Source organism: Pieris rapae, chromosome 14 (genome assembly GCF_905147795.1).
Source record: "Pieris rapae chromosome 14, ilPieRapa1.1, whole genome shotgun sequence".
Lineage (NCBI taxonomy): Eukaryota > Metazoa > Arthropoda > Insecta > Lepidoptera > Pieridae > Pieris > Pieris rapae.
Window position 1 is genome coordinate 2375341 of NC_059522.1, and position 13031 is coordinate 2388371.

At 29.8% G+C, this 13031-nt stretch overlaps 1 protein-coding gene across 4 annotated transcripts; it reads left to right on the forward strand.

Annotated features, from left to right (window-relative positions):
- Positions 1-660: 660 nt before the first annotated feature.
- Positions 661-12405, forward strand: LOC110991472 (elongation of very long chain fatty acids protein AAEL008004). 4 transcript variants are annotated; one of them, XM_022256838.2, is made up of 7 exons: positions 661-741; positions 7818-7895; positions 8882-9072; positions 9821-9961; positions 10351-10456; positions 11030-11163; positions 12196-12405. In XM_022256838.2, the coding sequence occupies exons 2-7, from the start codon at positions 7835-7837 to the stop codon at positions 12367-12369; spliced, it is 807 nt and encodes a 268-aa protein (XP_022112530.1). In that variant the 5' UTR covers positions 661-741; positions 7818-7834; the 3' UTR covers positions 12370-12405. The 4 variants fall into 4 exon arrangements, with proteins under 4 accessions (XP_022112530.1, XP_022112531.1, XP_022112529.1 ...); XM_022256839.2 differs by having other exon boundaries at positions 720-741; positions 7821-7895; XM_022256837.2 differs by lacking the exon at positions 661-741 and adding an exon at positions 3834-3965.
- The last annotated feature ends 626 nt before the right edge of the window (positions 12406-13031 follow it).

A 13031-nucleotide genomic window follows, 5' to 3' on the forward strand; every position in this document is an offset into this window, starting at 1 on the left:
CATGCCAAAATTTTTGAATTTTAGTAAAAACTTATATTTAGTTTTTATCAGACCAGAAATCTAACTACTAATAACCTCATATAGGTAAGGTCAATAAGGATTTGATAATTTGTATATGTATCCTAAAACGTAAAAACCAAAGATTTTGTTACAATATTTTTTATAATTATTAGATGTTATTATTATTTAGTTTTTTAGATGTAACAAATATCAAAAAACGATACTGACTATTATACAAAATAATATTAAATGCATTGGATACGCTGCCAGAGTTTTCTTATCTTGTATCACAAAACCACTTTCCACTTTATTTGGCTGAAATTGCTGAATCGATTTTGTTACAACTTCCAAATTTTTACGAATGTGAATATAGGCATGTTTTTGTTCTTATATTTATTTTGTTTATATGCTTTAATGTAATGGATCTTATTGTAAAATTTGTAACGTCTTGTATTTATTAAGCATGCACATTTTTTAGAACTTATACATAAAAAAAATAAACATGTTTTAGAAACGTGTCCTTGAATTGTTTCAGAACTCTTTGAACTTATGTAACTACTAACTACATCCTTACATCACCCTGTATATGGACTTTAACACAAGGACGATCGAACTACTTATATAATTATTGAGTTTAATGACTTTTACAGGTGTTGCCTCTTGTTTGTATTCGGAATCAAGTCGTCTGTCTGTGCAAACGTGAAAGCAGTGTTCAGTGTTAAGTTTGAACGTGCATAGCTGGTAATGTAGCTTATATATCTATATACAAAAGTATTAGTTATATAAATAAGAAATGGTTCTGGCGAAGAGGCTAGTTATGATTTTTTTTTTGGTTTTTTGGATTAATGTTTTCGTGCACTTGTCGTGTGAGAATGTCGTGTGATATGAATATGTATTTAAAAATACTCATGGAAGTATGTAAGCTTGAGTTTTATATGTCAAGACAGTAAACAATACCAAGGCAGTTTTTTTTTGGTAGTGGTATTTGTCGTAAGAAAACACGTGATGTGATGTGATATTGTTGTCAATGAAAAGTTATGTTCTTCTATTATTTATAATATCTCTTAAAATATAATTAATTATTTAAGTACCTTAGTTCCTTTCGTTTGAAATAATTATCTCTTTGTTCACAATATTTAACATAAACAATTTGTCAGAAGTGTTTATTTTTTGTATAAATTTATATTTTCTTCAATGTTACAATAATTAACAATATACGGGACATATTTGTTAAAATATTAAAATAGTATAAATATAGTCAATATTTTCTTCAATTCCTAAAATCTTATGAGTGCGGTTACCCAGGAATACAAAATATATTTCTCCTAATTTACCAAGATTTAGAATAACTTAATAACCAAGAAAGACGATTCCTGGAACAAACACAAAAAAATATCTATATCGCGCTTTATCTTAGTGTTGGCAGTTTAAAAAAAACTGAAAAAAAAAGTTGTAACATTGTATAATTCGTTATGTAACTTCATGATATGAAAATTGATCTGATTAATAATAATAATAAAATTAATTATTATCACAACAGTGATACAGCACGTTACCTTATTATTTGATTTCTGCTAAAACCTTTTTCCTTGGCTCTGGGTTAACTTTATTATTTGTCTAAAAAGATGATCGCATTTTTGCTGCAAGCCCTGTTTTCTGCAAAATGCCTACTACGCATAAACCTAAACGGGTTATTGATTCTATAAACATAACAAGAGGCAAAATAACATTAAGAATAAACTTAATGGATTTTGTTAACTGTATACTATAACTGGATTTTGATTTTTAATATTTTCCTTATAATGAGTATCGTTAAATTAACGTTATTCAGGTAAATATGACTCAAAGGGTCTGAGAATGTTAAATACGATTTCGTACCGTTTAACCATAATTTAGTTATAGTCTATGTACAGGCAAAAGGTCAACCATAAAGTTGATCGTAAAAAAATTTTCTTGAACCCAGGTGTTAAACAAAGTTTGCAAGAACTTGCGAAATCAAACGTACAATGTATTTGTGGTGAATAACTCAACTAAAAGTGAAGATATGTTATATTGTTAAACTACGGGCTATTCATTGCTATATATATATGTATGCTAAAACTAAAAATTAGCTGAAATATAATACAGTATTGACAAGAGTTGTGATTGGGAAACTATTTATGACTTATTATTTTACAATAATTTGCATAATTACGGTACAAAAATAATGAAAAACTCGCGCCATAAATTTGCAACGGACTATAATCTGTTTTTTCTCATTAGCTGATTCGGCAGCATTCATCGCCATAATACTAATTTGTAATAACATGATTTGAATGTTTTATATTGTGGAGGATGTAAGCTGTTTGTTTGAAAGTATGTGGCTGGCATGATACAGTATTATTATTGAAAATGAAACCAGAACGATAATTGGAGGCTGCAGCGCAGATAGAAATGATAGAATATCCGTTATGGCACGGTTTTCACCGTGAAGATAAAATTGTATGCGATATCTAAGATCAAATGTCTTCGAGGAAAAAATTCTACTTAAGATTAAAATTGAAATGTACCAATGAATTAGATTTTAAAGATCCCATCTCTTATTACATAGAAACATTATTTGGAGTAATGTACTATATTTTATTTACTTAGTTTGTGTGGAATACATAACCTAATAAGTAATTAAAGTAAATATTAATAACATAAATGACACGAAAAACACATCGAACTAACATCCATACTTGCGAATTTATAGTCAGACTTACATGTTATTATAGTAGAAAATGAACTTGTTCGGTTAATGTTAATTGTTAAGTTTCTATTGAATATATGTACTTTTAAAACTTTAGATTCATAATTTATAGTTTAGAAAATGTGGATATGATTGTTTTTTTTAATTACATACTTATACTATTCTGACTCCAGTTCACATGCTTCTAAATATACTAAACACATACAAATTGATACCTTAAAAATACCGCTTTGTATTGAAAAGAAGTTTTACAACATTAATTACGTGTGTATAGTTTTTTCATACAATAAACGTACAATGACAAGTTGCGGTTATACTATTTTTATTCACACTATCCATTAAAGTTTCCTTAGTTTCAGTAAGTTTAATCTTAGGTACTGTAGAAGTTTCATAAATATTTTTTGTTTGAATGTATCGTTCGAATACAGCTCGCGAAGTAAACTACACTAGGGTCTGCTTCACAATGTATGGATAAAGTACAAAATATGTATATTGCAACAAAAAATTATTCAGAAGATAAACGTTCCGAATAAGAAACTTCGCGTTTCATGACGAATAGCGCTATCTGTCGTGAAACGCAGCAATAGTGTTTATCCTACCAATAAGTAATAAATAGCTTTTTGGAACCTATCCGGTCATTGTGAAACAGACCCTTATTGTATTCAAATACGATATGATTCTTTTTTATCGAAAATACATTTACAGTTTTGAGTAGTTGTCATTTTCGTGTCGTACTTTATTTCAAAAACTTCTATATGCAAATATTTATTATTATTCAGAATTTATGTTTTACATATTATGTCATGGTTAAGTTTTGAAAATGCAATTTTAATTAAAAGTAAACACTAAAGATTTATGCATTTTAAATATTGTGATAATTAAGAATTATTTGGTAAAATAAAAAAAAAATTACAATATTTATTTTCCTGTTTCCCACAAATCCGTTAATGGATTCCTAAAATCCCATATTAAATTGAGTGTTACCTCAAATGTAATTATTTAATATATACTTGCTAATTTAAACAGTAAACAGTAATTAATGCCAATGATATCACAATTTCAAATGTTTGTGTGCAAACAAACGTGAACACATATTTTAAAATTTTGACTTATGCAAATGATTACGGCATACATAAGTCGAAGATTTTGTTACTGTAGCGTATTTAAAAAAAAACCTCCGGTTTAAACGTGTGTGTTGTGATTTTTTTAATACATTCATGAGTGATAAATATGAGTAAGTTAAAGAAAAACACTTTTTTAACGGATTGAAATTATGTATTATTGTAAACTTATAAGTAATTATTTAAACATAATTTTAAATTTAACCGACGTTTCGCGTGCTTAACAGGGTGCGTGGTCACGGTGACAGTTTTTCTTTAAATGTGTAAAAGTTATGTTAATAAAAGACAATACTATGAGTAAGTTAGTTATTAGTTCAATACCAAATTATATAGAATTCTTTTAACCCATACATTTCCTTCTTTTGAAAAGTACGCATACAGTTAGATAAACTTAAAAGGGCCGGTAATAAACTTAAAAGAATTTTAGCTAAAAACTAGACTTAGACAAGAATTCCATTATTTAATATACCGTATATATGAAGGTTTTATCAATTAGGTATTTTTTTTTGTAATAATAATAATAATAATAATAATAATAATAATAATAATAATAATAATAATAATAATAATAATAATTTATTTATTGCACGAATATGGTATAAAATGTCAAGGTGGTACAATTGTCAGTCGTTCGCATATTCTGCCACACACAGTGGCGCGCAAATTTATCTTAGTTTAGATTTTACATTATTAGTCAGATTCATATCAATTAAGTCAATTATCATACATAATTAAATTTATATAAATTACCATGTCTCACACAAATAATCGTTTATTGAGTAGTACGTTTTTTCTAAAAGTAATGCACTAAGTCGCTTTTTAAAGATTCTTGTCGGAAGATCTTTAAGTTCTTTCGGTAATCTATTGTAAATTTTAATTGCCATACAGAAGGCGTTTTTCCGAAATAATTCTAAATTTATTTTTGGCACAGCCAATTTCTCCCCATGTCTACTACTTACTACATTCGATTTAAAAATATGTATATTTCTGTGTACGAACAGGGACATTTCTAATATATAAATACATGGAAGAGATAACACTTTGAGTCTCTTAAATAGAGGCACGCAACTATCGATGCAATTTGCTCCACAAATTGCTCTAATACATTTTTTTTGGGCCTTAAATACCCTATTCACTTCGACTGAATTTCCCCAAATTATAATTCCATATCTAATTATAGATGCAATATATGCATGATAAGCAGCTAATACCGCAGCATGGTTAACAGTTTCCCTTAGTCGTTTTAACACAAAAACAAAACGGTCTATTTTGTTCTGTAATTTTTCAATATGTGATTTCCAATTACAAAATTTATCTATCGTTATACCTAAAAATACACACTCGTTCATTATGTCCAGTTTATTGTGTTTATATTGTACGTCTATTAGTGTTTTAGAGTTATATGTCTGAAAATGAATTATGTTAGTTTTGGTCATGTTTATTTGTAGGTTATTTGAATTCATCCAGTTGATGGCGTCGTCTAGAGATTTAATTAAGTTGTTTTTTAAATCTTGGTCGTTTTTGCCTTTTATTATAAGTGTAGTGTCATCAGCAAATAGTATACAGTTCTGGTGTATAGCATCTGGGAGGTCATTTATGTATGTTAGAAAGAGTAGTGGGGCCAAAATACTACCCTGAGGTGTAGAAGAAGCTATGTTAATTGTTTAAGCTTCTTATATCGTAACTGTCTGTGTCAATTGTTTTCAATTACAAATTTAATAATCTGGTGACTCTTACAGTAAAAGAATGCCATGACAATTAATGTCGCAACTGAAATACGCAGAAATTGCGGTTTTATTTAATTAAAGCTAAAACTGGTCGGTAATCTAAACTTAATTAATATTTAAGTGTATATTCCATCAAAATAGAGTGTACATACACTTTAGTTTCTTCACTAAAAAATATAGTGATGGTCTCTCTGATGATAGTTTATCCTATATTTTTTATTTTATTACTAAGTATTGTAGAAGGGTAAATGTTATGAATTGCCATTGAAGTTTTTATTTTCTGCGCTGAAGCGAATACTTCGTATAAAGTTAGAGTGAGTGAGATTAGTTATTTAGACACGTGATTAAGTGTTGTGTGTTTAAAAATTAAATTAATATTTTGACATAAATCATTTAAAAAATATTCGTGCGCGTTGAGTGGCGTTTCTGAATCTGATGATGAATTACTGAACTGGGATGAAATGAAAAATCAGTTTCAAGTCTTTAATTTTTTTTTTCTTCGAGGTTAAATTCGAGAATCAAGGGTCAGCGCTTAGTATGTCTTCAGTGTGCTAAAACCATTTTTTCCAGCGATGGTTACACTCAAAAATAGCGTTATTTTAATAAAAAAGTGTAAATTATTTTGGTTCTCATAAGGAAATAAAGTTCAGTACACCCTATATTATTATACTCTTTTTGTTTAAATGCTTTTATATAATAGTACTAGACCGATATTCAACAGTTCAAACATGACCTTCAGTTTCATGGTAATAAGGCAACGAAACCAAATATGTAGTATTTGTTTACATAAAATGAGAGTTGAATTTTAAGATGGTGCTAATGACAAGAATAGACACGTATTAACATCACTGCGACACGACTTACAAAATAACCTATGTACATAAGTTACAAATACATAAAGGTTACCACTTGGTAACCTTTAGATGAAGAGACCACATGTTATCCTATACTTATAGGATAACATGTGGTCTCTTCATCTACCTAATATAACCTACATTAGGTGGGTGAAGACACTATTTGTAATACTCTGTGTAAAAGAGCTTTTACCACAGAGCAATACAGTTTAGAAAATCCTACAATTTGTTTGTGATAAAAATGACTTGAATGTCTTCATTTGTTTGTTAACTTTGTTTTAGCAGTTAAGGGATAATTGGAAGCGGCCCATACTCTATAAGAGGTCCTTGGAAATATACATATATATATATATATATATATATATATATTCTATTTATTTAAAATTATTTTTGAATTAAATTTTGAGTGTGTGTATATTACGGAAATACTGCCCTAAATGCCTTTATGCGAATTGGTTTTATAGACTACGCGCATACTCTTCAAAGATCAGTGAAGAGAAAAAAGGTTATGTTGTTATGATGCAATTCGATAACATATTATGATGATATACCTAATCGAATTAGTTGGCTCTTACATTTAATGAGATCTAAAGAGAGTTGGACTTTTGTACTTCTTCCAATATGTAAAATTTAGACGCTCATAGTAGCTATATTTTTTAGTTGAAGGCTAGAAGATTTCGAATACCAAGGGCAAACGGATAGTGAGTAACATTATGATGTAAACAGTATACATTTGTATCGAAATGGCGGCTAAACATTCGCACAAATAACAATATTCGCAATTTCCGGTTCAATTGCTTTGTTAGGAAATTTCGTCCTTTACCTACTTACTTAACTAAATGATGATTAAGTTATTTTTTATTGTAAATGTTTATCATTAATTAATACGACAAAAGTATAATTATGAACTAGATTTTGATTTGTTTTTTTTGCTACTTTACTTGCGTAATGAACATTGATTTTTATGTGTTTGTTAGTTATGTCGTATTTATGAAACAATGTAGTCTATTACAGATATTCGTCAAATATTTATAATTAAGAATTACTGTGTATAATGTCTAGGAAAAGAATAATAAATAAATACAATTAATATAATATATGTATTTATTAATTTAAGAATACATGGATTACAGAAAGAAATTGATAAATTTTACATTATTATATCCATCGATAAGTTTACATAAAGCAAGTCTAAGTTATTGTTATTATTTATATAAAACATAATTTGTAATAAACTAAGTTATTAATATTTCTTTTAGATTACATAATTTCTAGCCGAGCTTTGAATGTTTCCCCGAGTTTATTACATAACTTTGATCTTATAGATATATCATTAAACCAAAGAATTCTTAGATATTTTACAGATACTTTTTGTATTTTACAGTAGAAGAGGATAGCACGATGGGCACGCTCATTAAGAATGTCACAGAGTACTACACATACGTGAACGATGAACTGGCAGGTATATAGCTTCATTAATATTAAACTCTATTATATTGTAAATTAAACAGATACATGTCAAAGGCCGAAAGGTGAATAAACGGAATTTATGTTTTTATAGTCGGCAGGTTTGTTAGAGATGAGTTTACTTACATATGAGCTGCTTTCTGGTGTGTTCGGTTGGAGATTATCTATAAATTTACCAACATGTATCGATAATCCAAAAAAAAAACACCGTTTATATAGTGAAACACAATGTTTTTAATAATTATAAATTTTTAGTTATTTGGTCGAGTGACATAACACCCATGTATATAATTATGTCTATATAAATAATTATTATCCTCCAATAATAATAAATGTAGCTTGCATTGAAAACTTGGATCGGACTTCTGCTTTTGAGTATTTAGCAGGCCTGTAGGTAAGGTCGCTTTTTGGATAGGTGCCATTTGCGAAGTTTGCCTTCCTAAATTGTACACATAGAAAAAAATTTTTTTTGATGGAGCTGAAGCACAAACCCAAGCTGATCACTGCCTTATCCATTTTAGGTAACTACATAAAATGTTCCTTAACAAGTACATTATGTCGTTACATTAATAGTTAAAGAAAATACCCATTGCTTACGTTAGAAATTCTCATAATCGGGTGTTGCTATGCACGAATGCGTTTGTATACAATTAAAGCGAATATTAACAAATACGAGGCCCAGACATGTACAACAATAATTGTTCTATTGTATTTTATATCAATATTTTTTTATCTGCGGCTAACACTACTTTACACAGTACGATTTCTTATCTTCTCGTAACTGTAACCACAGCGCAACCACATTGTCACCAATAACAGCAAGAAAAAAAATGGAATAGATGGCCTAAATATAATATAATATACGCAATTTAATAAAAGAACGAAGCTCTTTCTTTAGAGGATTTATACACAGGATATATGTGTGATATTAAAAATACTTATTAATAAAATTTTAAAACTTTGAAATACATTTCCTTTCAGATCCACGTACAAATCAATTCTGGTTGGTAAGAAACCCAATACCAATCATGACCATAATGTTCTTGTACCATAGGTTCGTCAAAGTATGGGGACCAGCGTATATGGCTAAACGAGAGCCATACAACTTGAAATGGCTTATTGTAGCGTATAATATTGTACAGATAGTTTTGTGTGCACATATGGCTTTTCAGGTAAGATACATTCGCTGCAACGACCATCTTATGTTATAGTAACAATAACATAAATATAATAATAATCCAGCTACAACCCTATCATTACATTGTATTTGTTTCTTTGATCCTTTTCTTTTTGTGAATGATATAATATAATTATATATTAACCTAATTGGGTTCATTAATTTACAAAAATTTACAGAATAGGTTTTTATTTTATTTTTTACTTATATAGGTTTCACGACCTTGTGGCTTATGACATTTTCCTTTGAATAATTGTAATGTAGAAGGGTAAAACTTGCTGAGTTTCTTGTCCGTTCTTCTTAGAACAAGGCCTCCTGGTAGTTTTGCGAACGGATGGCGTAGTCTTGCTCTTTCGCGAATTTTGTAAACGTTTTTGACATTAATAAGCATGCCCTAAGACACACCTAAACTGAATAAACGAATTTTGATTGATTGATTCACTTTCTATGTGAAAAATTAACAGTTATGGCGGGAAACATCGTGATGTGTTAGACCTAAAAATGGACAATGTGTCTCGGGCCCGGACTATTTGTCTTCAAAAAAATAACGTTAAAAAACAAATACCATAGCCGCACTGGCCCACTGGTTTATAACGAAAGCCTTTTCATAAATTTTAAAAATAATAATAATTTAATTTTAATGAAAGATTTTATTTTCGTGAATGAACTTATTCGTCGAGAACATAACCATAACCATAATTAAGTTGTGTAAGTAGATTAGTAAAAGTTAAATATGATTTTAGTGTATAACATGGTTATACTTACCGGGATACTACAGCCTCTGGTGCCAAAAGATCAATTACCATGACAACGAAGTGGAGAGACTCATCATCAGCCGAGTGTGGCTATATTACTTTATCAAAATTGTCGATTTACTTGACACTGTAAGTATTGATTATCCTGATATGATTATTTTAAAGTTGATTATGATTATTTGAAAGTTATTGATAACAGAATAACAAATAAGCTTTATTTACTTATTGAATATCACTAATTTTTATTATTTATAACTACATATACATACAGTCTTTTCAAGAATTCCGATCGGCTGAATGTCTCTCTATGTTGAGCATTATACTTACTAATAAGGCAAAGATACGGGAATAACTGATTAACTATGTGGTATTCAATTAGGAAATATGCAAAGTAAAAATATTAGAATTCAAATATAATTTTTCCAGAGAAATAAATAGTTCCATTTGTAGGAAAAGGAACCATCCTGGAGGATATAATTTTCAGCGTATTTTTTTGCCAATAATGTATACTTTTACAGGTATTTTTCATTCTACGTAAGAAATTCTCTCAAGTGTCATTCTTACATGTCTACCACCATCTTGGAATGTGCTTCCTCGGATATATTGGCACGAAATATGTACCAGGTGCGTCGCTACTTATTTGTAATTTAAAATTTTAAACATCAATATTCAAGTAGATACTTAAATCGAAGTAAATGTTAAGATTGTGAAGTTGATGTTGCTCGTGCCAATTTGCAATTTTAAAAAACGGTCGAACGAAAACGTTTCTTACTAACGCTGCCTTAACGGTTAGATATATAATTATGATTGCATTATAGAGAAAAGTTGTAGAACTTGATAATAATTCTATAAATATTCTTGGTGAAAAGTCATAGACATTTTTTCATTGTCTGCAGGAGCTAATGTTCCAAAACTTACTCAAAATGCACGACGATCAGCAAAATACATTATTTCACCAATTTGCCTTCAATTAACAAACCGTTCAACTGTTTACATATGAGCTTGATATTTTCAATTGATTAACATAGATTACAAATTTAAATTACATAAGGAAGTATAAAAGATCACAAATAAATGTTTTATTATTCTTTAGGGTCAAGGTGCGACACGGGGTTGAAGCCAAAAATAAATCATTGTTGAATATGTATTTACAATACTCTCGAAACTAAAGACACCAATGTATATTGGTATTTTCAGGTGGTCACGGCATAATGCTAGGATTCATTAACTCGGCAGTCCACGCCGTGATGTACACGTACTACCTCATCTCGATCACCAAGCCCCAATGGGTGCAGGGTTGGTGGAAGAAGTACATTACTCAACTACAAATCGTAAGTTATTTTGTGATGAGAAAACTAGAGAAAACACTTAAATAATGTCTATTTAACCTCTTGATTCTTGAATACAGTTTTGATTGTCGTCGAGTATTATGACAGATGTAGGATAATTAAATAAAAATATATTGTAATCTTGTGCATAGATAGACATATTGGATAATTACCTAATAACACTAGTTGCTATTAGATACTAAATCCCTGTGATCTGTATTAGTCTATGGTCATTCAAAACCGAAGGTAGTGAAAAAAAATATAATTTTACCTTGTATGATTAATCTTACCGCATATTTGAATCTCATTAGAGGGTCGGTATAATCACAATATTACGTGAATTGCATTACAAGAACAGTAACCATAAGAAGTCGCTCCATAGACGCGTTTCAGACTACCTGATGCTTACTACATTTATGTATGAATGCTGACTACTAATACTATGAATAATATATTTAAAAAATAACCATTATGTCATTACAAACAATATACTAGCCTACAGACAATGTGTATTGACAATGCGTTTTATATATTTTAAACAGTGTGTTGCACTGTTTAAAATATATAAAACAGACAATTATCAGCTTAATACTAGCTATATTCTGTTTAGTGGTTGATGCATCGGAAGTAGGTAATGAAATGTTTGTGAAGTTTCTACCTACTAGCTGGTACCTTCCAGTCTGCCACTACACGATCTTGCTCAGTGCCCAGCCAACGTAGGCCTGATATTAACATACCATTTGGCTGGGCAATTCTTCAATTTAGAATTTTTTTCGGACTCTGCATCACCCGTCATCCCTCCTTGTTAGCCTTAGGAAAATCTTAGACTTTAAAATGTATATTAACAATAGTGGGTTCTCATAAAAATGTCAGGCGTTTAAAAACACGAAATACAGTTTGAAATTTCTTAATACATTAAATTCATGTTCTCATTCATTCACAATATGAAATACCTCTGACCGTTTTTATGAATTGGTGTAAAAGTATATTTTATAATTAATTGAAATCCTTTATTAATATTATCAACGTTTTCAGTTGCAGTTCCTTCTACTGATCCTGCATTTCGGGCACATTATTTTCGAGCCGTCGTGCGGCTATCCCAAGTGGGTTGCGTTCGTCTTTTTGCCCCACAACGTGTTCATATTGTTCCTCTTTTCAGATTTCTATATCAAGGAGTACATATTGAAAAAGAAAAAAGACAATAAGTAGTTATAAGTGTTATATAAAATATTGTACTCATAGCTTTAATAAACTGGATTATTTATTAAACGTTATTTTAATTGGTCCGTCTTTGACATTTTAATAATATTACTATATAATCTAATGCGACTCTGTAGCCGAAGGTTTTGCGTTCTAACCCCAGAAGTGCACAAAGGATTGGATTTTTATCTGTTCAATTCATCCTTAATTGTATGTTGAAGGACGTAAAGAGAACAGGGAGATTTAGACGCGAAAATTCAAAACATAAGACAAAACCAGAAGGCTGGTCAACTAGTTATCAACTAGTTATATATCCTTCGTCTATAAATCCTTAGTGATTCAGAAGCTTAGATTGTAAGTCATTTGCAAACTCAAGGAACTAACAGAAAAAAATACAGAAGTATTTCCGAACCAATTCGACATCGGGTCTTTAGAGTTTACCAATTCTTAAACGGTGGGAAACGCACTCGCGAGCCCCCTGGCATTGAGAGTCTCCATGGGCGGCGGTATCGCTTAGCATCAGACCCTTCTGTCCGATTGCCCCGTTCTATAAAAACAACCATAAATTAAGTAAATAAGGTAAATCAGTACTATGAAACTATAAATATATCAGTCAAACATTATAAATTATGGTTAAACATCTGTGACATAAGACTGGTCTTATAACACAG